This window comes from Aulonocara stuartgranti (genome assembly GCF_965226115.1).
Source record: "Aulonocara stuartgranti genome assembly, chromosome: 22".
Classification (NCBI taxonomy): Eukaryota; Metazoa; Chordata; class Actinopteri; order Cichliformes; family Cichlidae; genus Aulonocara; species Aulonocara stuartgranti.
In genome coordinates, this window is record NC_138957.1 from 12,552,125 (window position 1) to 12,575,200 (window position 23,076).

General features: G+C 44.4%; 2 protein-coding genes across 3 annotated transcripts in view; both read right to left on the reverse strand.

Annotated features, from left to right (window-relative positions):
- The window catches only part of trit1 (tRNA isopentenyltransferase 1), a 52,708-nt gene extending 44,492 nt beyond the window's left edge, over positions 1-8,216 (reverse strand). Inside the window, exon 1 of the mRNA XM_082520773.1 lies at positions 8,013-8,216. Coding sequence (XP_082376899.1) covers positions 8,013-8,171 — 159 coding nt within the window. The 5' untranslated portion in view covers positions 8,172-8,216. The remainder of the gene's footprint in view (positions 1-8,012) is intronic.
- Positions 8,217-10,177: 1,961 nt separating this feature from the next.
- myclb (MYCL proto-oncogene, bHLH transcription factor b) lies at positions 10,178-15,990 on the reverse strand. 2 transcript variants are annotated; one of them, XM_082520775.1, is made up of 3 exons: positions 15,669-15,990; positions 14,082-14,763; positions 10,178-12,318 (listed from the first exon to the last, which is right to left on the reverse strand). In XM_082520775.1, exons 2-3 carry the CDS (start codon positions 14,716-14,718, stop codon positions 11,540-11,542), a joined length of 1,416 nt encoding a protein of 471 aa, XP_082376901.1. In that variant the 5' UTR covers positions 14,719-14,763; positions 15,669-15,990; the 3' UTR covers positions 10,178-11,539. The 2 variants fall into 2 exon arrangements, with proteins under 2 accessions (XP_082376901.1, XP_082376900.1); XM_082520774.1 differs by having other exon boundaries at positions 14,082-14,766.
- Positions 15,991-23,076: the final 7,086 nt, after the last annotated feature.

Sequence of the window (23,076 nt, forward strand, 5' to 3'; positions counted from 1 at the left end):
CGACCCTGTCCGACACACAGCCCTGAGTCCTCACATACTGTGGTCGGTCGGTGAGGTAGTCCAAAATCCAGGTAGTGAGGTGATGGTCCACTCCAGAGTTCTCCAGCTTGTCCTTCAGAACCGAGGGAAGAATAGTGTTGAAGGCACTGGAGAAATCAAAGAACATGATTCTCACAGTGCTTCCAGCGGTCTCCAGGTGAGCGAGGGAACGATGTAGGAGGTGAATGACGGCATCATCCGCGCCAATGCCAGGCTGGTAGGCAAACTGAAGTGGGTCCAGTGATGAGCTTGTTAGGCGCCGAAGCTGAGCCAGGACCAACCGCTCCAGGGTCTTCATCAGGTGGGATGTCAGAGCCACCGGCCTGTAGCTGTTGAGGTCCTTGGGGCGTGAAGTCTTTGGCACTGGTACAACACAGGAGGTTTTCCAGAGCTGTGGGACTCTTCCCAACCTCAGGCTCAGGTTGAAGAGGTGCTCCATCACCCCACACAGTTGGTCCGCGCAGGACCTGACGACCCTCGAGCTGATGCCATCTGGGCCCGCTGCCTTCTTGCCATTAATCCTCCTCAGTTCCCTCCTAACCTGGGTGGTTGAGAGAGACAGGCTGGAGCCTTGTGTTGAGTGTGTATTGGATGCTGTTGTTGGGGGTGGGGGGGAGTGAGCAGGGTGAATAGAGGAGGTGTGAAGTGTCTGAGGTGTCAGAGGTGGAACAGCAGCAGTGGGGGTGGGTGAGTCTGCAGCCGATGTTGTAGACTGTCTCATGGTTGAATCAAATCTGTTGAAGAAATGATTCAGTTCATTTGCCCACCTCACATCCCTCCCAGGCAGAGAGTTCTGCTGTTTGTGGCCTGAGATGGTTCTGAGGCCTCTCCAGACTTCACCAACGTTGTTTTGCTGAAGCTGGTTCTCCATCTTCTGCCTGTAGCTGTCCTTCCCATTCCTTATCAGTCCCCTCAACTCTCTCTGCACCCTTTTCAACTCCTCTTTGTCTTTGAAGGCCCTCCTCTTCTGCTTGAGGACAGCTTTAATTTCTGGGGTAATCCAAGGTTTGTTGTTGGAGAAACACCGTACAGTCCTGGTAGGTACGGTGTTATCCACACAGAAATTAATATAGTCAGTAATGCATGTAGTAAGGCTGTCGATGTCCTCTCCATGGTCGTCACAGATCACCTCCCACACAGTCGACTCAAAACAGTCCTTAAGAGCCTCCTCGCTCTCCTCTGACCATCTCTGCACTGTGCGGGTGGCTGGTGGCACCCTGCGCACTAAGGGCTCATACACAGGGACAAGGTGCACCAGGTTGTGGTCAGATTTGCCCAGTGGAGGGAGAGGTGATGAACTGTATGCCTCTTCAGCATTGGCATACAGTAAGTCCAGTGTTTTATTGTCTCTGGTTGAGCAGGTCACATACTGGGTGAAGGTGGGCAGTGTGGAGTCCAAAGAGGCATGATTGAAGTCCCCTGATATTATGAGAAGGGCTCTCGGAGATTGTGTTTGCAGTCTGCTGACCACTGAGTGGAGAGTGTCACAGGCTGCATCCGCGTTGGCCGAGGGGGGGGACATACGCTGTTATTGCAATAACATGCGAGAATTCCCGGGGCAGATAGTACGGACGCATGCTAACGGCTAACAGCTCAATGTCTCTGCTGCAGAGTTGTTCTTTCACAGTGATGTGCCCAGGGTTACACCATCTGTCGTTCACAAAAACTGCCAGTCCCCCTCCTTTCCTCTTACCGCTCTCTCTCGTCCTGTCCGCTCGCAGCATCTGAAATCCCGGTAGTGTCACGCTTGTGTCCGGAGTTAGCGGTGTTAGCCACGACTCCGTTAGCATCATCATGCTACATTGCCGGTACTCCCTCTGTGACCAGGTTAGCGACGTGAGCTCATCCATCTTATTGGGCAAAGATCTTACGTTTCCAATGATTACAGAAGGAAGAGATGGTCGATAACATCTCCTTCTCGGGCGACGGCGCTCCTTCCCAGCACGACACCCCCGTCTTTTCCTCCTCAGCTCGCTGGGAATGTCGGGTCTGTCCGCCAGCAGTACCGCTGCGGGACGCAGCGCTAACAGCTGATCCTTACTGTAAACAAAGGATCCCTGCTCTGGGTCCTAATTGTGTCCTTGCACTCATTTCTACAAATCTCCATTCAACCTTAAGATTAAACAAACTTCAAAATCACTAGAAAATAATAAACTTGCAATATCACCCTTTAATTTTCTCAAAAATCAACAGGGCGCCTTATAATCTGGTGCACTAGATTATAAGGCAAATTCGCATTCTGGTTGTACTTACTGACCTCAAACCGATTTTATGTGGTACACGGCGCTCAAAAATTTGTCAAAAAATGTTTTAGTAGAACTTGGGTAAGCTAGGAAGCTGTACCGTGACGGTTCCCGAGGGTTATGGACAAATGCAATCGCATGGCAGGATGCTGTAAATGGCCCAAACTTCAGTCAGGAGAACAACTGAGATACAGTGGGGCAAAAAAGTATTTAGTCAGCCACCGATTGTGCAAGTTCCCCCACTTAAAATGATGACAGAGGTCAGTAGTTTGCACCAGAGGTACACTTCAATTGTGAGAGACAGAATGTGAAAAAAAAAAAATCCATGAATCCACATGGTAGGATTTGTAAAGAATTTATTCGTAAATTAGGGTGGAAAATAAGTATTTGGTCACCTCAAACAAGGAAAATCTCTGGCTCTCACAGACCTGTAACGTCTTCTGTAAGAAGCTTTTCTGTCCCCCACTCGTTACCTGTATGAATGGCACCTGTTTGAACTCATCATCTGTATAAAAGACACCTGTCCACAGCCTCAAACAGTCAGACTCCAAACTCCGCCATGGCCAAGACCAAAGAGCTTTCGAAGGACACCAGGAAAAGTATTGTAGACCTGCACCAGACTGGGAAGAGTGAATCTACAATAGGCAAGCAGCTTGGTGTGAAAAAATCAACTGTGGGAGCAATCATCAGAAAATGGAAGACATACAAGACCACTGATAATCTCCCTCGATCTGGGGCTCCACGCAAGATCTCATCCCATGGGGTCAAAATGATCATGAGAACGGTGAGCAAAGATCCCAGAACCACACGGGGGGACCTGGTGAATGACCTGCAGAGAGCTGGGACCAAAGTAACAAAGGTCACCATCAGTAACACACTACAACGGCAGGGAATCAAATCCCGCAGTGCCAGACGTGTTCCGCTGCTGAAGCCAGTGCATGTCCAGGCCCGTCTGAAGTTTGCTGTATCATCCATGTGCTCTCTGGCAGAGGATTGGGAGAATGTCATGTGGTCAGATGAAACCAAAGTAGAACTTTTTGGTATAAACTCAACTCGTCGTGTTTGGAGGAAGAAGAATACTGAGTTGCATCCCAAGAACACCATACCTACTGTGAAGCATGGGGGTGGAAACATCATGCTATGGGGCTGTTTTTCTGCCAAGGGGACAGGACGACTGATCCGTGTTAAGGACAGAATGAATGGGGCCATGTATCGTGAGATTTTGAGCCAAAACCTCCTTCCATCAGTGAGAACTTTGAAGATGAAACGAGGCTGGGTCTTCCAACGTGACAATGATCCAAAACACACCGCCCGGGCAACAAAGGAGTGGCTCCGTAAGAAGCATTTGAAAGTACTGGAGTGGCCTAGCCAGTCTCCAGACCTCAACCCCATAGAAAATCTGTGGCGGGAGTTGAAAGTCCGTGTTGCTCGGCGACAGCCCCAAAACATCACTGCTCTCGAGAAGATCTGCATGGAGGAATGGGCCAAAATACCAGCTACTGTGTGTGCAAACCTGGTAAAGACCTATAGTAAACGTTTGACCTCTGTTATTGCCAACAAAGGTTATGTTGCAAAGTATTGAGTTGTATTTTTGTTATTGACCAAATACTTATTTTCCACCCTGATTTACGAATAAATTCTTCACAAATCCTACCATGTGGATTCATGGATTTTTTTTTTCACATTCTGTCTCTCACAGTTGAAGTGTACCTCTGGTGCAAATTACTGACCTCTGTCATCATTTTAGGTGGGGGAACTTGCACAATCGGTGGCTGACTAAATACTTTTTTGCCCCACTGTAATCCATCCACATTACAAGGTTAGTTATTAACATACTGCAACCACACGGGAATAGAGCAGCTGCGAGAGAATTCAACATTAATGAATCAATGGTACGGAAGTGGAGGAAGCAAGAAGAATGAGCTGAGTAAATTTTGACTTATCTGACTGTTATGTAGGGCTGGGTATCGTTTAGAGATGGACCGATCCGATATTACGTATCGGTATCGGTCCGATACTGACCTAAATTACTGGATCGGATATCGGAGAAAAATAAAAAAATGTAATCCGATCCATTAAATATAACGAAAGCACCTCACAAAACTTGCAACACGCCGTAACTCACCTCAGAACGTTAGCACGTCGGAGCAGTATGCATCACGTGATAGAGCGGCTGTGGCATGCGGGACCTGTCGGTGGTCTGGATAGCATGTGGAGCTTCGCTAGCAACCCGGCATTTCATCTCCGACAAAGTTATCCCGAGAGAAGTAAAGCAAGTGTGTAAGTCCATCTCTGAATGTTTGTAAAGCATTCCTGCGTTAAGCTTAACAAGCGACTGCCTCTCCTGCTGCTACTTCAATGGTGAAACTGCTTAACGATCAGCTGATCGGCTTTTCTGTCGCGAGTCCGTGTCTCTAGTTTGCTTTTGGCCCACTTTGCACCAGAAAGAGGAAACCAGCGGCTGAACAACAGCAGCACATTTAAGCTTGATAAGCTGTTGTTAGAATTTATTTATTATTACTTTCTACTCGAGGATCTTTTTCTACGTAGCTGACGCTGGTAACTGTGCAGGGGCGGATCTAGCAAAGTTTAGCCAGGGGGGCCGATAGGGCATTAACAGGGAAAAGGGGGCACAAAGACATACTTTTCTTTCTTATTCTCATTTAAAATGTCTAGCTTTTAATAAATAATTATCTGACACCCAAAGTTTTAATTTGATGTAAAATGAATAGAAGTCAATTACTGTATATAGTAACTATTAAGTCTAATATATATACCCTAGTAAGCTATAGTACTTTTTCCTTTGGGAAGGTACCATCTGTGCAGTCTGCAATTTTGTTGAAGAAAGATGTTGAATCTATTTAATATTTCTTGAAAAATAATTGATTTCTGTGCATTTTTTTTCACACTGCATCAAATTAAGGTTGATTACGTCGATTAAGCATCATGAGGTGGAGCGTGAGGGGTGGTTCCCTATTTTTTATTTATTTATTTTTGTTGTTGCTGGGAGTTGGAACCCTATTAGTTAGGTTGCTTAATATTTATGCTAAGTACTCTTTAAAATACCTGAATAGGGAGGATGGTGTAGGTTTAAGTTTATTAGATTGATCAGTATTGCTGAACTATGAAAATTTTTTTTTTTGCATACAGGTATAACAGAATAGCTTTAGTTTAGTTGTTTTAAACTTGAGTATGAACTTATACAAAATGCAGCAAGATATTTAAAAAACAGTTTTGTTGATTAAAAAACACTATATCGGATTCATATCGGTATCGGCAGATATCCAAATTTATGATATCGGTATCGGTATCGGACATAAAAAAGTGGTATCGTGCCATCTCTAGTATCGTTTAGGTTTTATCTGATACCGGTGCCAAACCGGTACTTTTGAAACGGTGCCGGTGCTTAAACGGTGCTCAAACCGGTGCTTAAAGAATGGAGAACACAAAATTGGTCCAAAAACCTCTCATGTTCAGCTGTTTTTTGTAAAAAGATAACAATGTTAGCCTTTTCTGCAGCTATGGGGCATATATGGTATCACTCTTGGCTGGAAGCAGTGCTTAAACAATGGAAAAAACACAAACTTTGTCCAAAAACCTCTCATGTTTAACTGTTTTCCACTTTTTCTTTGGTCATTTTAGCCTTTTTGGCCAGGGTGAAGGGAGTATCTGCCATCAAACAAGAAGACAGCCGCATGTAACTACGACAGTGTTTGCTAGTTCACCTTACATGCGTTAATGTAATAACGTGGTTAGCCTACTCAACGTAAATTACACACGAACAACATTAAGCTACTCACGCAGAGAAGAACGGCTGCTGCTGCCATCATCATCCGTCATCATTTCTGCTACACTAGCAGGACTAGGGGCCAGGACTGTACTCTTCGGGTTCTTGGGGGATGTTGCTAACTCTGGGTCCGATAACAGGGACCACACCCGCAGTAGATGTGCTTGGTGTGAGGTCTCACAGCAAGCTATCAAATATGGTGCATTTCTCGGCTTTTAAAAAAAACGCTATGCGTAGCCAGGTGTCTCATCAGATTTGAGGTGTTACCTCCTTTGACAGTATCACAGTATCAGCTTAAAGCACTTGTTGCAGGCTGCTGAGTTTGCATATTTTGCTGTGAAGTACAGCCAGACTTTTGACCGCTTCGCCTTGGACATTTTTAATCTGTAGCTCTGCTCTTATAAATAATATTTGTTTTTACTTTTTTTAGTTATAATGACGTAACATTGATTAGTCTATATTGAGGTCACATCAGATTAAAATGAATTCAGTAAATAACCAGATGATATTTAAGTGTTACCTTAACCTATCGTCTCCACTTCAAATGACACACTTTGTACAAGTTCCGCTTTAAACTCCTCACTCCTTAGCTACACCAATAACTTTTTATGGGTGCTGGTGTGTATTCCAAATGATGAAACAAACTACTCTGTCTCCCAACTCTCTTAAGGTTGACTGCCTCCATTAGCATTTTTCATTTTTGATGTTATCCTCTGATAGCTAGCTTGTTAGCTTGAAGGTGCAGTAAAGTTGCTGCTGCAGCAAGGAGGGACAAAACTTTCTGGTGCCTGGTCAGAAATTTGGCCAGATTTGGCTTGCAGGTGTGACTCATCTATATTCATGCTTACGCTGTGCAACACTGCACAGGTTCCAACCAAAGATATCACTCTGACAAGTCTTTCTCTACCATAGTCTTCACTGCTACACAAGTATGAATTTTATTTTTACTTATTTATTGCAAATAAATGAGTAAAAATGAACACCTCACTAAAAATGGTGATAGTTGAGTGAAGTCCTGACATCTATTAAGCACTTCCTATATGTATTTTTCATGCTTGATAATACAGAGATCCATATGTATATGTATTTTATGTTACTGAATAATACCATCCAACAACCAAGAGCTAACCTCAGAAAACTACAGCTCCTCTAATGATCTAAAGTTGGCTCCAAAACCAACTCATTCTCAAATTCAGCTACAAAATTGTGACAGTGGCTATGAAGAAACTTTTGGTTTCTCTGTAGACAATCTCAACTTTCAGAGCAACTTCAGAGGAGGTATGTGAGGCAGAAAAGAACTGACAGATTTGCACCTAGCTTTGGTGAAATGCTACTACCTGCTAATAAGCTTGAATTAGCAGGTTTTTGTGTTTGCACCTGCACAGTTTATGCTAACTACGCTTGCTAGCTTTAGCTGATGACAGTGCACTTCAGCCATAGAAGAATAAATACGGTCAAGTTTGCCTCCAAAAAGGGCCAAAGTACCAACACTGATGTTTTAAAATGCAACCAGAAACCAACATCAAGGTGGTTGCGTCCATCTTTTATATACAGTCTGTGGGTGCTACAAACCAAAGCTAAAGCAGATCAGACAAATTTTGAAACACTTACCCCTCCGCTGCTCGAAGACCTCTAAGGTAAGCGTTACATCTGTTAAACTATGCTATAATGACCGTCTGACGAAGTTTCATATTTTACGTCTTGACGTTTTATTTTCCTATTGTCTGCTATCTGGCGCACTGATCTGGCCTTCTACGTCTTCTCTATTAGTCAGCACCACCTTACATGACGTGCTGCTTCTCTGAATTCGGATCTACCTTATTTATTTATTTATTTTCACGTTTTGCTCTCCCTTTCTCCAAATATTTCAACAACCGGAGGGTCATGTAAAGCATAATGGCTGCCATGTCAAGGACTCCCTGCGCATTCCCTCGTGTTCCTACCTGCATGGAGTCGGCGCTGATTATTTCCCCCTGAAGCCGTTTTCCGATCTCGATCGCTAGCTTAGACTTGCCGGTGCCGGTAGCTCCCAAAATCACTACTAAAGACGGGACCATTGCTCTCCGCAGAGCACCCTGCACGCTCAGAGTGGAAGCCGCCATGATGCTGCGTCATCGGCGCCCAGCTGACGACCGCGCGCATGCGCTGTGAGCACAGGAGACAGGAGGAGGGTTCTGTTGCCGAGCAACGGGGAGCCGTTACTGCTGTAACATTATTATTATTATTATTATTACTACTACTATACTGGTTCAGTCTTGTCGCTGGTATAAATTAAATTGACTGGATTAAACGGTTTTACTGGCAGTAACCGGTTCCGTCCAGTTCCGAATTAACCAGCAACCAAGTTATCATAACGGTAGATGGCTTTGATGCTGTATTTTTGCACCAATCAGATCGCTCGTTGCTACATTCAGGGTACCCGTGCGATGCTTTTTGCAGATACATTTAACCGCATAGTTGGCACTGTTTCTATGGAAACTGCCAGCGCTCTGCAGTAGTGAGCAAAGATGTTTATTGCCATGGTGAAGATGCTACCAAGAGTTACCCTGGAGACCGCATAGAAGAAACACTGGATGAGGAGTGGGGGGATTGTGTTCACTCATTCACAGTGTCTGTGTGTAATAGAATTGGATGCTGCACATGTCGAGCTCATATTGTGGGTTCACAAATTACCCTAGGATCTTTTATCTCTGCTTAAGTGCAAATCTGCACTTTAATTGAATCCTTGTTTCATTTTAAGCCTGTTGTGGTGGTGTAGAAGTCCAAAATTATGAAAACTGCAATGCTGTTTGTACCTCACAAAAGGAAAAGCTTTTCAAAAATTTTACAGCTTTACCCCCAGAATAAAACTTTAAAGAAAGGGTGTCAAATACAAGGCCTGAGGGCCAGAATTGGCCCACTAGACAGCTTTGGAAAATGTGAAGGATGTCATAAATTTTGGACTTTTAATTCTATTTTTCTCAAATTTTGCAGCTTTTCCTGCTGATAAGACCTCCCCATGGCCATTCAGGTTTTTTTTTTTCCCAGCTGACTATGTTGTGAAGCGCTACTGCGTGCGCATACGTCAGTGCAACAACACTGACTGGCAAATAGGTTTCCCGTTTCTGCTGTTGATTGTCTGATTTCTGTGATATACTCAAGAAAGAGAGACAAATGATTGATTTATGAAGTCAAACCATGGAATTTATTTACTTTTCTGACTTACTCTTCATACACTGAGGCTTATGAGGTACAGGAAAAAGAAAAGTGCTGAGACAAGGTCCCAAAAAAAAACAAACAAAAAAAACCAAAACAAAAAAAAAAAAAAAAAAAACGAATTCACTGCTACTATGACTGTGCTACAGCAGAAACCAGTGACCATCACACATGGGGGGGGGGGGAGACAAGCAAACAAACAAACAAACAAACGAAACAAAAACAACGACAACAACAACTACTACTACTACTATGTAAACCACTGTCATGGGTGTACCCTGCTGGGGGAAAAACCTGACTGGGTTTACTGGTGGTTTGTGCTGAATTAATGAGCATTAAGGAGGAAGCGGGGGGGGAAAGCACACAATTCTTCAACCAAATCCATTCATCTCCTGCTCTTAAAGCTCACTTTCTCCCATCTGTGGTGGCTCCTGAGGTTGTTACAAACAGCATAATAACAGGTTACCCCCCCTTCCAAAAGCACAGTCTACAGCCATGATACGAAAGCTGCAGTCTACATGGATTTTCCTGAGAGCGAGTGAAGCTGGAAATAAAACTCATCGTTTACAGTACTCGATCCGGGGCTACAGTGTCCTATTGCATGGCTTACAGGACAACAGGCACCACCAGGCTTGCACAAAAAAGAAAAAGAAAAAGCAGAAAGCATCGACATCAAGGCTACACACAGCCGAAAGTTTCATCAGTAGATCCTCTTAAGTCCACACACCATCCATAACACCTGCAATAGATCTAAGAGCGTTACAGCTATAGTGATTGAATTGTTTGTGGTGGGGTATCCAATCAAGATACACAACTTTCAGCACATAAACCACCAATAAAGCCCAGTCCACTGCGATTAACCAAAAAACAGTCATTAGCTCACACTGAAACACAACTTGGTAGGAAAATATAGTATAAAAACTTCTGACTGGTCTGATTTATTATTTAAACAAATGAAGAAACCCCAGAAACACACAAGTATGAAAACAAGGAGGCTCTGAAAACAGTAACAAATGAAAAACATTGTGACAAAGTGACTAGTGTGATCAACGTTCAAAGTGTTTTATTTTTACTTTTTTTTCCTTTTAATAATCATTTTATTAACAAAAATAGAAGCTTTGAGTTGTCTCTGAAAAGCCAGCAAGCTTGAGCCAAAAAACAAAAAACCAACTAGGGCGAGTATAGTAGACAGCTCTGGTTTTGGTTTGGAAGGGACTGTACAGGAAGTGTACTATATACATAACATCCAACTGGACAGTCTACATACACTGAAAGGCTTCTAAAGGCATTACATCAATGCAAAAAACAGGAAAAAAAAAAAAAAAAGACTTCATGAGACAGCAAGATGAAAAAACATACAGCTGAACCTCAGTGGGCTTCATCTACAGGCATTTTTTGAGGGGGGGGGACAAAGATTTCAAATCAGGTCCTAAAAGATTCTCTTAGTTAACTAAGGGATGCTGACATTCATCTTCTGGCTGGTCTCCATGGCACAATACGAAAAGACAGGCGGGAACATTCTTGGGATTTTTGCTAAATTTGTATCTTCTCCAAATAACGCAACGAAACAGAAGGGCAAAGCCGATGCTTTTGAAACGTCTGACGATTGAGGGGGTAAGACACCGAAAGCTGCAATCTGGAACCTGCAGGCAGAGGAGTCGGGACTTCATCTGCTCGAGACGGACATGATAACACTGCTCCGCGTCTCTGGCTGGCCAGAGGTTAGAAGTAGTGTGAAGAAAACAAGAAAGGGAAAGAGATTTGAGGACAATGACAGATAAAAAGAAAAACAAAGGGTCAACATGTTGGATATCAAGAACTTGGAGGCCATGTGATGGAAAGTACACAAAGACATTTCAGGGGGGGATGTCGCAGCTGTGCAAGCGCAACAAGAGTCTGTCATAATCGAGGAGGTGGTGCAGCAGTTAACGACACAGTCGCGGCAGTTTCGTCAAACAAACGCGGCAGGCCGTAACAAGCGACAGTGTGGGCTTGGGGGGGGGGGGGGGCTGGACAAACCTAAAACTGAAAGCCCACGCATGCACCAATCCACGGATACCCCCGTGTGATCACCAGTCCCTAAGCTTGCTGTCATGACTGCTTGTGGCCTCGTCAGTCACTCAGAAGCTAATGTGCAAACCACAAAACAAACAAAAGAAAAGGAAAAAAAAAAATGAAATCCACCCGCACTATTCCAAGTGAACATTAGTGTTTTTTCATCCTCACAGAGTCCCGTTCAGTCCTGTGAGTGTACGTGTGAGGTGCCGGGTCAGATTCAGGAGCGCTTAAGCTGCGCCAGCCTCTGCAGCAGCTGCAGCTGCCGGGCTTTCAGCTGCTTCCTCTCCTGAGCCTTCTGCCGGTCGCTGGCGTGCAGCTGCTGCAGGTACTCAGTGGCTCGGGTCAGGATGGCCACCTTGGGAGTCTTGGGGCAGTCCGCCAAGCCCGGGATCTCGTCCCGCAACGACAGAAAACGTGAGCGCAGGTCGTTCCGCCGCTTGCGCTCGAGAAAGTTGTGCGCCTTGCGCTTGTCGGTGTCCTCGCAGTCGGACGACTGCGGGCTGGAGAGGTGCAAGAAGGAGGGGGGCTTTGAAGGGGATCTCTGGGGGTGAGATGAGGAGGATGAAGGAGATGACGGCGAGGCGGAGGAGGTAGGAGAGGAGGCGCTGAGGTTAGGTGACTCCGACCTGGCCACGGTCATGTGAGGGTTTCTGCTGTCCAAATTCACTGGTGCGTGGCCGGGCCGGGGCTGGTGGGAACTAGAGTTCTGGGGAGGCGGCGGCGTCACCTGAGCCGATGCGTTCTCCTGCCGAACCCTCTTCCGCGGCGGCTCGGGTGCTGTCGGCAGAGTGTCCGGGGAGGGAGCGGCGTAGTTGTGCTGCTGTTGGTGGATTGAGATGTGGAAACGCTTCATGCCGGGGTCGAAGGGGTCAGCTCGCACTGTGATGGTCACTGGCTTGCGGGTGTTGACCAGTCGGCGAGGTTTACGCTGCTGCTTGTGCTCCACCGTGACCACATCAATCTCCTCTTCATCCTCATCTTTGTCATCATCATCATCTGAAGGGGAAAATAAAAAGGTAAGAAACTGGATAAATGTGTGTCCAAAGAGAAGAAAGACACAGAGTGAAGCGTTTAAGACTTAAAATGCCAGCTGAGGTGAGCAGCCTGACTGACACGCTCGCTCTAGCCTCCCGCCTCCTCAGGCCAATTAAATGCTTCTGCGAAAAAGATATTCACAGAGCCTCGTGAAACCTGCATGATCTCCCTCACTCACACACTCTCACCAAGGCTCTGAATCATCACTGCATTAGTTCAGCTCCCTGAGTGGAAATTCCCCCTCTTCATTCATGTGCACAGAGTGAGCATGAGAGGGAGAGACAGGTTAGGCTGTGAAGCACTCAGGTGCTTCTTCAACTTGTTAAAATGAGCCGACTAATATCCAGCGCTGCGAAACCCATTTGTTCCTCTATTTACTAGAGTGGAAACAGGGTTTAAAAGAAATAAATAAATAAAATAAAATAAAAATTTTGACTCCATTCCCGCAAATCGAGTAGACTCCCAGGAGACTTTCAGCACTCTTATAGATTAAAACACACTCTTAAGTAACTAAGATCACAGCAAGAAGAGGGGACAGACACAAAGCTGGGAGTAAGGCGACCCCAGCTATTATCCTCAGCAGCACTCATGTGAAAAGCAAGTCTCAAGTCTCATATTACAAAAGCATACAGGACGGACTCTCCAGAGTAACCCTATAATAGCTCTTTACTGAAGCTTAAACACACATCTGTTTCCCGGGCTGGCTCATTCTCCTCCTCTCAGAGCTCCTGTCTCTCCATGAAATGCTCAACACTGTCAAAAAAAAAAAAAAAAAAAAAAAAAGGACTGTGCAGGCCCAGCCTGAACCCTCCTGAACGGGCTAATCCCCCACTGCTCCTATTCACAGCCCGGGCTGGCTCGGCCCAAATACACCCCCCAACACAATTGGCGCCAGAGCCTGTTGAGCGGAGGAATGCAGCAACAAGTTCCCTTTGTGGCATTCCACACACGCTCCGAGCTCGACATCACATGGCAGCCCACATACCAGACTCGATCACATGGGTTCGGGGGAGTGGGGAAAAAAAAAAAAAATACAAAATTGGGAAAAAGTAGGTCTTGTCTCAGGGAAAATTTAGGCGAGACAGAATAACTAAGGTGTGTGTGTGTGTGTGTGTGGGGGGGGGGGGGGGGGGCTTCTCAATCCCTCCCAGTTACATAAAGTTCCAATAATAAGTGTTCTTTATTGAATTCATGTCAAATTTGAGGTCAGGGAGAGCCGGCAGAGAGAATATTGTTATCATAAGTCAGACTGGAGGAGAGGAGCAGGGAGAAGTAGCAGCTGGTCTGCTGGATCCCTGCCAAGCAGCAGATGTTTGGATGGGTGTGTCGCTCTCTGGGCTTCAAGCATGTGTTGCATGCACCAAAGGTAACGCAATGCAGTCACCATCATGTGCCATGCCAGCCATTACTGCCAAGATGGCTGACCAAAGCAATAAAAATGTAATAAAAATGACTAAGTTCAAAAACAAAATACCTAAAAGTCACTGATCCAAGCAAACAAATGAAGGAGACTTAAATAAAACATGACTGGGCGGGTCTGGAAGTTCCAGTGTGTTAAGTACTGTGTGTGTGTGTGTGTGTGTGTGCGCGACAGGGATGTGGTGGAAACAGAACAAGTAACTATGGCCACTGAACTACCTGTTCAACGTCACTGTGACACACAACTGCACAGAGAAAGAGCTACCATTCACGCTGTACATCAGTGCGCTTCACCTGTTACTGACCTGAAGAGTCGCTCTGTGATTCGGAACCAGAAGACACTTGTTTCTTGCATCCGCCTGTTATCGGGAACGTGAGAACCGCGGTGGGGTCCACGCAGTCCGCAGCCAAGCCGCCGAGGGCAACAGTGTCACCGGGGCCACTCTGCACCCTCCCGGGGGAGGTGACAGCGGACCCGGCTGCGACTTTAGCGGCCACTCCGGTCCCGGGACAGGCAGAGTACCGCTCCCCTACAACTCTCTCCAGCTGCTGTCCGGCCGAGAAGCCGCTCCACATGCAGTCCTGGATTATGATAGAGCTTAGGTTCCCGAACGAGTCGCCGGTCGTAGCCAGCTTGCACGGCACATCCTGCTGATGCTGCTGCTCATCCTCCTGCCCCAAGAACTGGGACACCCACTCCAGCTTGTCTCCGAGAGACGGGTAGAGCAGTCCGACCCTGCCCGACCCTTCCACCGCCCGGATAGGGGACATGGGCGGGGTCGGCACAAGCTCGAATTTCTTCCATATGTCCTCGCTGGGCGCAGTGGACTTGAAGAAATCCTCGTCCGGGTCGTGGTCGTCGTAGAAATAATGTTGGTAGTGGTCGAGGTGGTCCATGTCCCAGTTTTCATAACGAGGCGCGGTGGAGCTAATGCCCGGCATGGGTGGCTGGAGGCAGCGGGGTGAATCACTCCCTGTTCCCGCTGTCTGCTGAGACACACACACAGAGCCGACAGCTGGATCAGAACTGAGCCTCATTCGCATCAGAAATAATAACACCGCTGTGCGTATTTTGTTTTTAATCATTTGTTTATTTATTGGGGGGGGGCGGGGGGTCCGACCCTGTGGTAAATGCATAATGCATCTATTTTCATGCATCGCTGCCTGTTAGATAATGATGCAGTTTATCCTCGTAAACAGCGATCTGCCTTTGAGGAAATAAACCTCCACCTTAAAAAAAGAAGGTGTAACAGATGACTTAAATCACTAGAACCTTGTTTGCAAATCGGTAAAGACTTCATAAGACAGTATTTGGAGAGAGTGGTAGTGGAGGTGAAGACACTGACTTTCAGGCATAAAGATTCTCCGCTCACATGCCGCAAGGTTTAAACAACAAAAACAAACCAAAACCAGAACACCAGTCTTGCTGCAGCTGTTGAGAAGTTCAAAGTTTCGCAACTGTCTCATTACATAACACTGTTTTAGTAGTAGGATACTGAAGGGAGGGGCGGGGGTGTTCCGCTGACTGCTCAGCAGAAAACAAGGCGATTAAAATGGGACTGAAAATAGATTAATTGGACAGACAGGCAGCAGGTAGCAGCCCCGGTACTCCCGGTGAGGCTGCTCAGACCGGAGAGCCGCGCGTAAAGCACTTTATTTGGCTCCTCCTCGGCTCGACTCCTTATCAAGCTCAAGGAATTCAGCTGCGTCTAAAAAGCCGATCAGTTAATTAAGCAGCGGGCGCGCTGGAGATGCGGCTTTTCCATTCGTCAAACCCCCAGTACACACCCCTCTCCGAATAAAATTAAAATAAAAACTTTAAGCGGTTCACTTATTATCTAAACCGTCCACGTGTGCGTTTGGGTGTCAGCTGTGAGGAGTTTTTTTTTTACCTGGTGCCCAAAGTGAAAAACCTGTCTGCGTCTTCATGGATCCGCTGTGCGTAATTACACCACTAAGAAAAAAAAAAAACACAAAAAGCAGCAACAGTGATTCCTTTACAAGCAATCTGCTCCCAAATTGAGCGTCCCTCCCTCCCTCTGCTGCTGCGCTCGGTGTCTCTCTCAGGTGGTAAACAGTCACCGAGGGTGAACGAGTCCGTTTGGTCGCGGTCCCACCGCTCAGAGGGCTGGATAGGCTTCGGCTGTGGTCACTTTCTTTGCAGACTGCTGCACTATATGATCCGGGGGAAGGACTCTTGGCTATTCTGCATAAGAGGCGGGTCGTAGTAGGAGAGCCACGCCCGCCGTTTAAAGGTGCAGCACACTGAAAAATAACAGCCCGGAGCGCAAAAGCGAGAGTGCGAGCTGAGTGTTATGACACAGATTTCGTAAGGTGACAGCGCGCTGCTTTTGCAATAATTACGCACACGTAATAAGAGCGTGTTTATTTGTGTCCGTGCACATGCACAAGCATTTGCATGTGCGTGGGAAGGAGAGCTTTAAGGGTTGATTTTCTGCATCATGTGTAAAAGAAAACAGAGAAAACACCATATGCTGGAGTGTAGTGCAGTGAGGCTCTCAGGCATTTTGCATAGCTTTAGAATTTTTAAATGCTATTGCCTGCTGAGTGAACACACACACGTAAACACACACAAGCACGATTTAGGCTGCTGTTTCCTCCTCTTTTGTTTGTTTGCTTGGCTCATGGAAGTTGGAGTCGAACAGGTTGACGGTCCTTTGCTAAGGTGTCTGTTTCTCTTTGGAAGTAACAGGTGGCAGCTGATCGTGTGGTTTATTGCAGTTAATAAACAGCTGTGTAATTGTTTGTTTGGCCAGGGTGTTCCCCACCTTTTGCCCTATATGGCAGCTGGGATAGGCTCCAGCTGTTGGATGGGGGGTGGATTTGTAACCCCCCAGCTCTTAGTGTTTCACTGAGCTTATGTTCAAAGCTTTCTGCACGTTGAAATCTGTGATGATTTCAAGGACTCATGTATATTTCAGTGTTCTTTTCATGTCTGACTGAAAACCTGACGGTCAGTAACACTTCCTATGACTGACAACAAATTAGCAACAACACTGCTTGAAAGATTTGGCTCACAAGGCACTTTGTGATAACCCTTTTCCATCTCTTCTCTTCTCCATGGTTATAGAACTGAGGGGTGAAGGAGATACTGTGCGTGTTTACTTTCGTGAACCACAAATCATTCAGTGGTGTATCAACTCATAATTCATCATCATATTTTGGGAGTCACTGTCGGTGGTTTTGTTGCCTCACTGAATAATGTCACAGCAGCTTTGGGTTGTTTTTTTTACCCCCCTAACTAATACCTCTGGTTCTAAATGTTTTTTGTTGTTGTGTATTTATGCATTTGTTCTAAATTCTGGGGGTCAGATTTAAACCAAGTAAACACATCCATCCATCCATCCATCCAATTCAGTCTTGCTAATAAATGAAAATGTAAATAGTACAGAAGAGAGAAAGGAAACACCCTTCAGTGTTATGAGTGTTGAAGCTGCATAGTTTGTCCACCAGAGGGCACTCTGCAACTTCCTGTTGGTCGCACAACCAGCTGCTCTGAATTTAACTTTAAATTAAGTATTTTCATTACTTTGGTACTGTGGAAAAACAAAAAAGCTAGCATAATTTTGCTCTCCAATTTTGATGTTACTGTTTTCGAGGCAAAAGCTGTTTGTCCAATTTTACAGTATGGTTAAAGTAACAGAACACTTTTAAAGTCACAGCTTCCTTGGCTTTCAGACTTTTTGAGAAAAACTCTCCTTCTCCTTTTTTACTTCTGGCTTTGACTTGGTTACCAACCGGCCTGTCAGCGCACTGTGCCAGAGCAGATGCTGTACAGCTGCTTTGTGAGATCACGACACCGTGTGAATCACAACGTAAGATCGTATGGCTGTATGAAATCTTGATTCATGTGTTGGGATGTAAAAAAGATCCACTGGTTAAAAAAATAAAGGGCTATAATATGGATGGGCAAGTTCAGCAACAGTGAAGGGCAAGCAGTTATTGATGTGTGTGTGTGTGTGTGTGTGTGTGTGTGTGTGTGTGTGTGTGTGTGTGTGTGTGTGCGTCTGAGTGTGCACTTCCTTCATGTGGACATATGGCTGCAGTATCTGGTGTCGACCATGCATCTGACAGTCTGTGTAATCAATATCAAGCTTATGATGTAAAGCCCCCCCTCTGAGAGCGTCACACACACACACACACACACACACACACACACACACACACACACACACACACGGACAACTGCTGACACTTGTTTTTCTTGCCATATGAAACCAACTCGCTAGTGCCATTTTGGAGTAAACCATCCCGCACACTCTCTCTTTAGCACGATGACTGAAGAACATCCTTCCCATAACTGCCCCTCTTCAGCTGCCCCTCCAGCTTGAAGCAGACAGCGTGAAATCCAAGTCTGTCCACCTCATCATCCCATCAAACACAGCAGACACCACCCTCCTCATTTTTCTTTTTTTTTTTTATCTCAAACCCCATCTTCCGTCACTCATCCTCTATTTATCTGTCTTCAGTTCTTCCTGCCTACTTTTCACTATGACCTCCTTCATCCTTTTATTCCCAGTCACCTCTGATCAAAAGATTTTGACCCTACATGAAGCCGGGAGACTTTAGAGGGTTATATCTCCGTTTTCCCAGAAGATTCCCTACAAAGACGCAGTACTAACAGACTGGAGAAACAGAGGCCGCAATCTCTCAGTTTTCCCCATCTGCATCACTTTCTCTCTCTCTCTCTCTTAGCCCTGATATCTCCTTCTCTTGCCGCTTTCATCTCATTCCTCTCTGCCCTCTGCCTTGTTTCCTACTTTGAAATGTTTAATCTGCCTCCCCTCTTTGAATTAATCATCAAACGTGAATAAGAGCAAGAACCCGCTCCTTAAAGTGTACAAAGAAATGTCTTTTTAGATAAAATAAGTAAGTGAGTTTAAGGAGTCCCTGTGGTTCTCATCATTTACATGTACAAGAAATTGTCTTATTCAAAGACAACATTTAATCGCAGTATGTAAATTTGATTTGGGGAAAAGGCAGATCCCTACATGGATGTGTTGTGGTGAGGCTCAGTGGGAAAACACTCATTTGCACCAGTTCCCCTATGGATCTGTGAAGCTTTTTGCATGAAAATAGGAGGGGTAGTTTGTGATGCGCACTGATCTTACTGATACATATAGACAGTCTCATAGGATTACTGAAATGTTATTACTCACGAGGTCCCAATTAAGTGCTATCTTCTCCCAAAATAGGGACACTCATAGTGTTGCGATGCACTTTACATATTAATATAAAACAGCATGTTTTCTTGTGCATAACCAAGCTGTTTTTGAGCCCAAAGCTATCTAAAGCCTGCACGGCCACTGATTCGGGATCAGTGCCTATGGCTTGCGTCAGCAGGGAAGAGACAAATCTACACTTTGGAGTAATTTGTGTTGGAGAATTATTGTATTAACAGCTTTGGAAAGTGCTCAAAAACAGTGTTTTTTTTAAGACAGTTCCTGAAGAAAATAAAATCAGGTTATTAAACATTAAAGTAAACAATGAGGAAACTTCCACTGTTATCGAGTACCCACCACCTAAAAACGTCATTTTAGCCTCTCCCCCCTAAAGCCATCTTTCTGGCTTCCCCTTGCACTCATAAATTTAAACAACAGGTGGGCGGGCCTTCTGCATTGACTTCTAATGAAGTATTACATCTATGTACTGTGGACTCATAAAGAATAGTGAAGTTACCCATTGCATCGCCTCCCGTAAGTCTTCATGCACATAACTAGTGCATATACATCTGATTCTTTTTCTTCAAACGCTCCCTGCAGCTTTTGTTATGGCATACTGTGCATAGAACAGGGTATTATTTCAATGTGATTTGGTTGCTTCTAATCATTAGATTAAATTGGATTAAATAAAGCCGCAACGATCCCCATGGGGTTGCTGGAGCAGCAGCAAACGATATGAGTTTATCATACAGAATATGCAGATTATTAAAACGATGACACTTAATATGCAAAGAGAGCGAGAAAATTTCTTTAGTAGAATATTAGTGGGATGTGAATAAATCAGCGTAGGCTACCTTAAATAAACTTGTGTTATTTGAACTTATTAGATTTACACATGGATACGTTTGCTGCAATATACTCAGTTTCCTAGCAGTTGGCAATGATGTATCAGAAAATAACACATTGGTTTGGGTTCTTTACTAAATACACCAATCAAGTCATCTTCTGTCATGAATACGATTATTTATGGAACAGATAATTATGTCAGTGGAAGGATTTATTGTATCGCAGAAAGAAAAGTAAAAGAAAAACACCCCAGTGAAAAAAATGAAATAGAGTTGGATAGCGAATGATGGCCAGGAATGTGAGCATAGAGACAGGAAAACAAGTCACCACCACCCCCCTTTCTTGGGTCACCCTTCCCGTCATTTCTGTAACCACCCCCACTGCACTCGACTCTTTCCAGACTGATCAGTGAGCACCTAGTCTGGATTCCAACCATCAGTGTGTCTGTGGCGTCCGCAAATTCACTTCATGTAATCTGTGAGACAGGAGAGGAAAAGTGACAGCTGCTACCCACTGGATGGTGTTGACCTCCTGCTGAAACACACACAATACAGAGTGAGTGGATTGCCTTTTGGTCCAGATGCTCATTACATTGAACTACAGAGACATATGTCCATAAAGTGTATATACAGAAAATCTTCTCAAATCTTTAACCCTGGAGAACCCATTGGGTCAAATTTGACCCCATGGTTTCCCTAGTAAACCAATGGTGTTGGATCTGACCCCATGGGTTCTCCAGGGTTAATACTTTAATGCACAATTTTTCTGATTGTCTGTGAACTCCTCCTACAGGAGGAGGATGAGGAGCTGAGGAACCAAACCTGGCATGCAGATACATCTTAGACCACTGAAGGTTCTTATTTACTATATGTGTCCGGCAACCACCTACCAATGAGCTAAAATTACTCATTTGCAGTTTATCTAATGTGTAACACTTTACAAAAGCATGTTGTCAGTTCAGTTTTGCGACATGTAATTTTTAAGCACCTAGAAATATTTTATGCTTGATATATTATGAAGTCACTGTGGCTAGCAACAATCTAACTAAAACTACAGATCAAACAATATTCTGGCATGGTTATGTAATAATAATAATAATGATAATAATAAAAGTAATGATGCAATATTTAAATTGGCTTTTCATATCTGATGAAAGTCTGTTTGCTCAACTGGCCTAACTGTAAGCCAGGTGGCTAAGTGTGAATGCTAAAGTGGGCTACAGACTGCTAAAGGGAGAAGCAGCCCTTTTGGCATTGTGCAGATTTCCTATCCGGTCGTTAAGTGATGACGTGACAAATCCTACTTCTGGGCCTAAAGTAGTCTGCGTTTAATATGGCTTTTGTGTTGTTAACATGTTTAATGTTTTGTATTTTCTTCTATTTAATCTCAAAAAGCTCCTAAAACAGTCAGTGATCACTGTTGACCTCCCTCGGCTTTTATTACCGCTAATCATTTATTTAAGTTCAGTTTTTAAAACCTTAGGCTGTAACTACAGCCCAGCCCATGCAGCAGTATATGAATGACTAACCTCGTATTGTGGATGGATTATCTCAGTTGTTCTCCTGGCTTAAGTTTGGTCCTTTTACAGCATCCTGCCATGCGATTACATTTGTTCCTGACCACCGACAACACTCACTTTAACTTTTATCGAGTGGAAAAAAAGTTAGCTTGTTTATATTATGCTAACATAGCTGTGTCGCTAGCGGTCACGTAGCACATCATTATATACCAGCTAGCCAAACTTCAGTAACCCTACAAACGTCACTGCTGTTTAGTTTTCTGTCTTCATTTATGTTGGAAGTGATAGCAGAGCTGTACGTTTTCATTTGTTTCCAAAACCCCGCAGTCAGGACATGCTATATTGTATTTAGATAGAAGCTAGCGAGCTAACTTCCTGCTAACTTCTAACTCCGTTAATTGTCATAAATTCCGTTTTCATGGATGCCTGGATGTTAAACTCAATTGTTACACCTGGTAGAGCAGAACGCTGATCATTTTATTAAAGATGAAAGACTTTAGACAGTTTTTCAACTCTCAGTAATGCCATAGTGATCGTTTGATATATGGACCTGCAGTGGAGTTTAGACCCAGACACGGCTTGTGACGTCAGACTTAACGACCAGATTTCCGTGTTTAACTTTTTAGCCTTTTTTTTTTTTTTTTTTTTTTAATTTCTTTTTAGTGTTGTCAGAGTTAACGAGCTAACCGCGCTAACACGTTGACGCCGTGCAGCCCCATGCACGGGGCGATCCGAGCTAACTCGCTAATGGAGATTTGCCGCATTAATCCAGTTATGGCATTAACGTCATTTTAACGAAATTAACATTGACAGCACTATTTTTTTCATGTAGTTCTGACTGTACTTGGTAAGGTGCTAACTTGCCAACTAACACTTCTTGGCCTGGTTAGCAATTAGCATCCATAAGCACATTGCACATACAGATGATTCTAACATAGAACTAAAGCTATGCAAGCATTTCACAGACTTCTTTAGTGCAATTTATATCGCAGCAGTCAGTTTTATTTATTTGAAAAATATGTATTTAAAAACATTGCAGAAGAGACGGATGCCACAAACACGCTTGAAATGGCTCTGCTGAAAGACTCAAAGCAGACAGCTAGCAGCACCAGCTGCTTGTGTTAGGGCCATAAACATATAAATACACAACCATTGGTTGGCCAGTGCAGCCACAGCTTTAATCATAGATAAGCCTTATTAATGCAGTTTGAATGAATGGCTGAGTTATAGAAATATTTTTAACGCTATGGGAGTGTGTGTCTTGAGTCACTTTTTGCAGTTTTAGCATTTCTGCATCAGGTTATGGGACTATTTTAGCTGCTAGATCAAAATCTGATTATAATTCCAGGGCTGCCTGTTCACACTGCTCAATGTGTCTATCATTCCTTATCAATCTACCACCACATTCATCTTGAATAGTTTCTGAGTGTTAAACTCCATAAAGGCCCATTAAGATTTTATTTTATGACCTTTATTTTTAGGTTGCTCATTCAGTTGTGAATACCTACAGTTACATTGAACGAGGATTTGGTACACTCACATGGCCTGTGTATTTGTGGACTTTCCAGCAGTGATTGCGAGAATGAATTCCTTTCAACTAGAAAATCGAAGCATCATATTTTCACTAACTGACAGAGTAAATTACACAACATCTTGTTTGTGTCTCATGCCCGTCACCATATAACCACAGCAGTGTGTAAAAAAACAGCAACTTTGCGTAAACAAATGAGAAATTGATTTTAATCACATGGC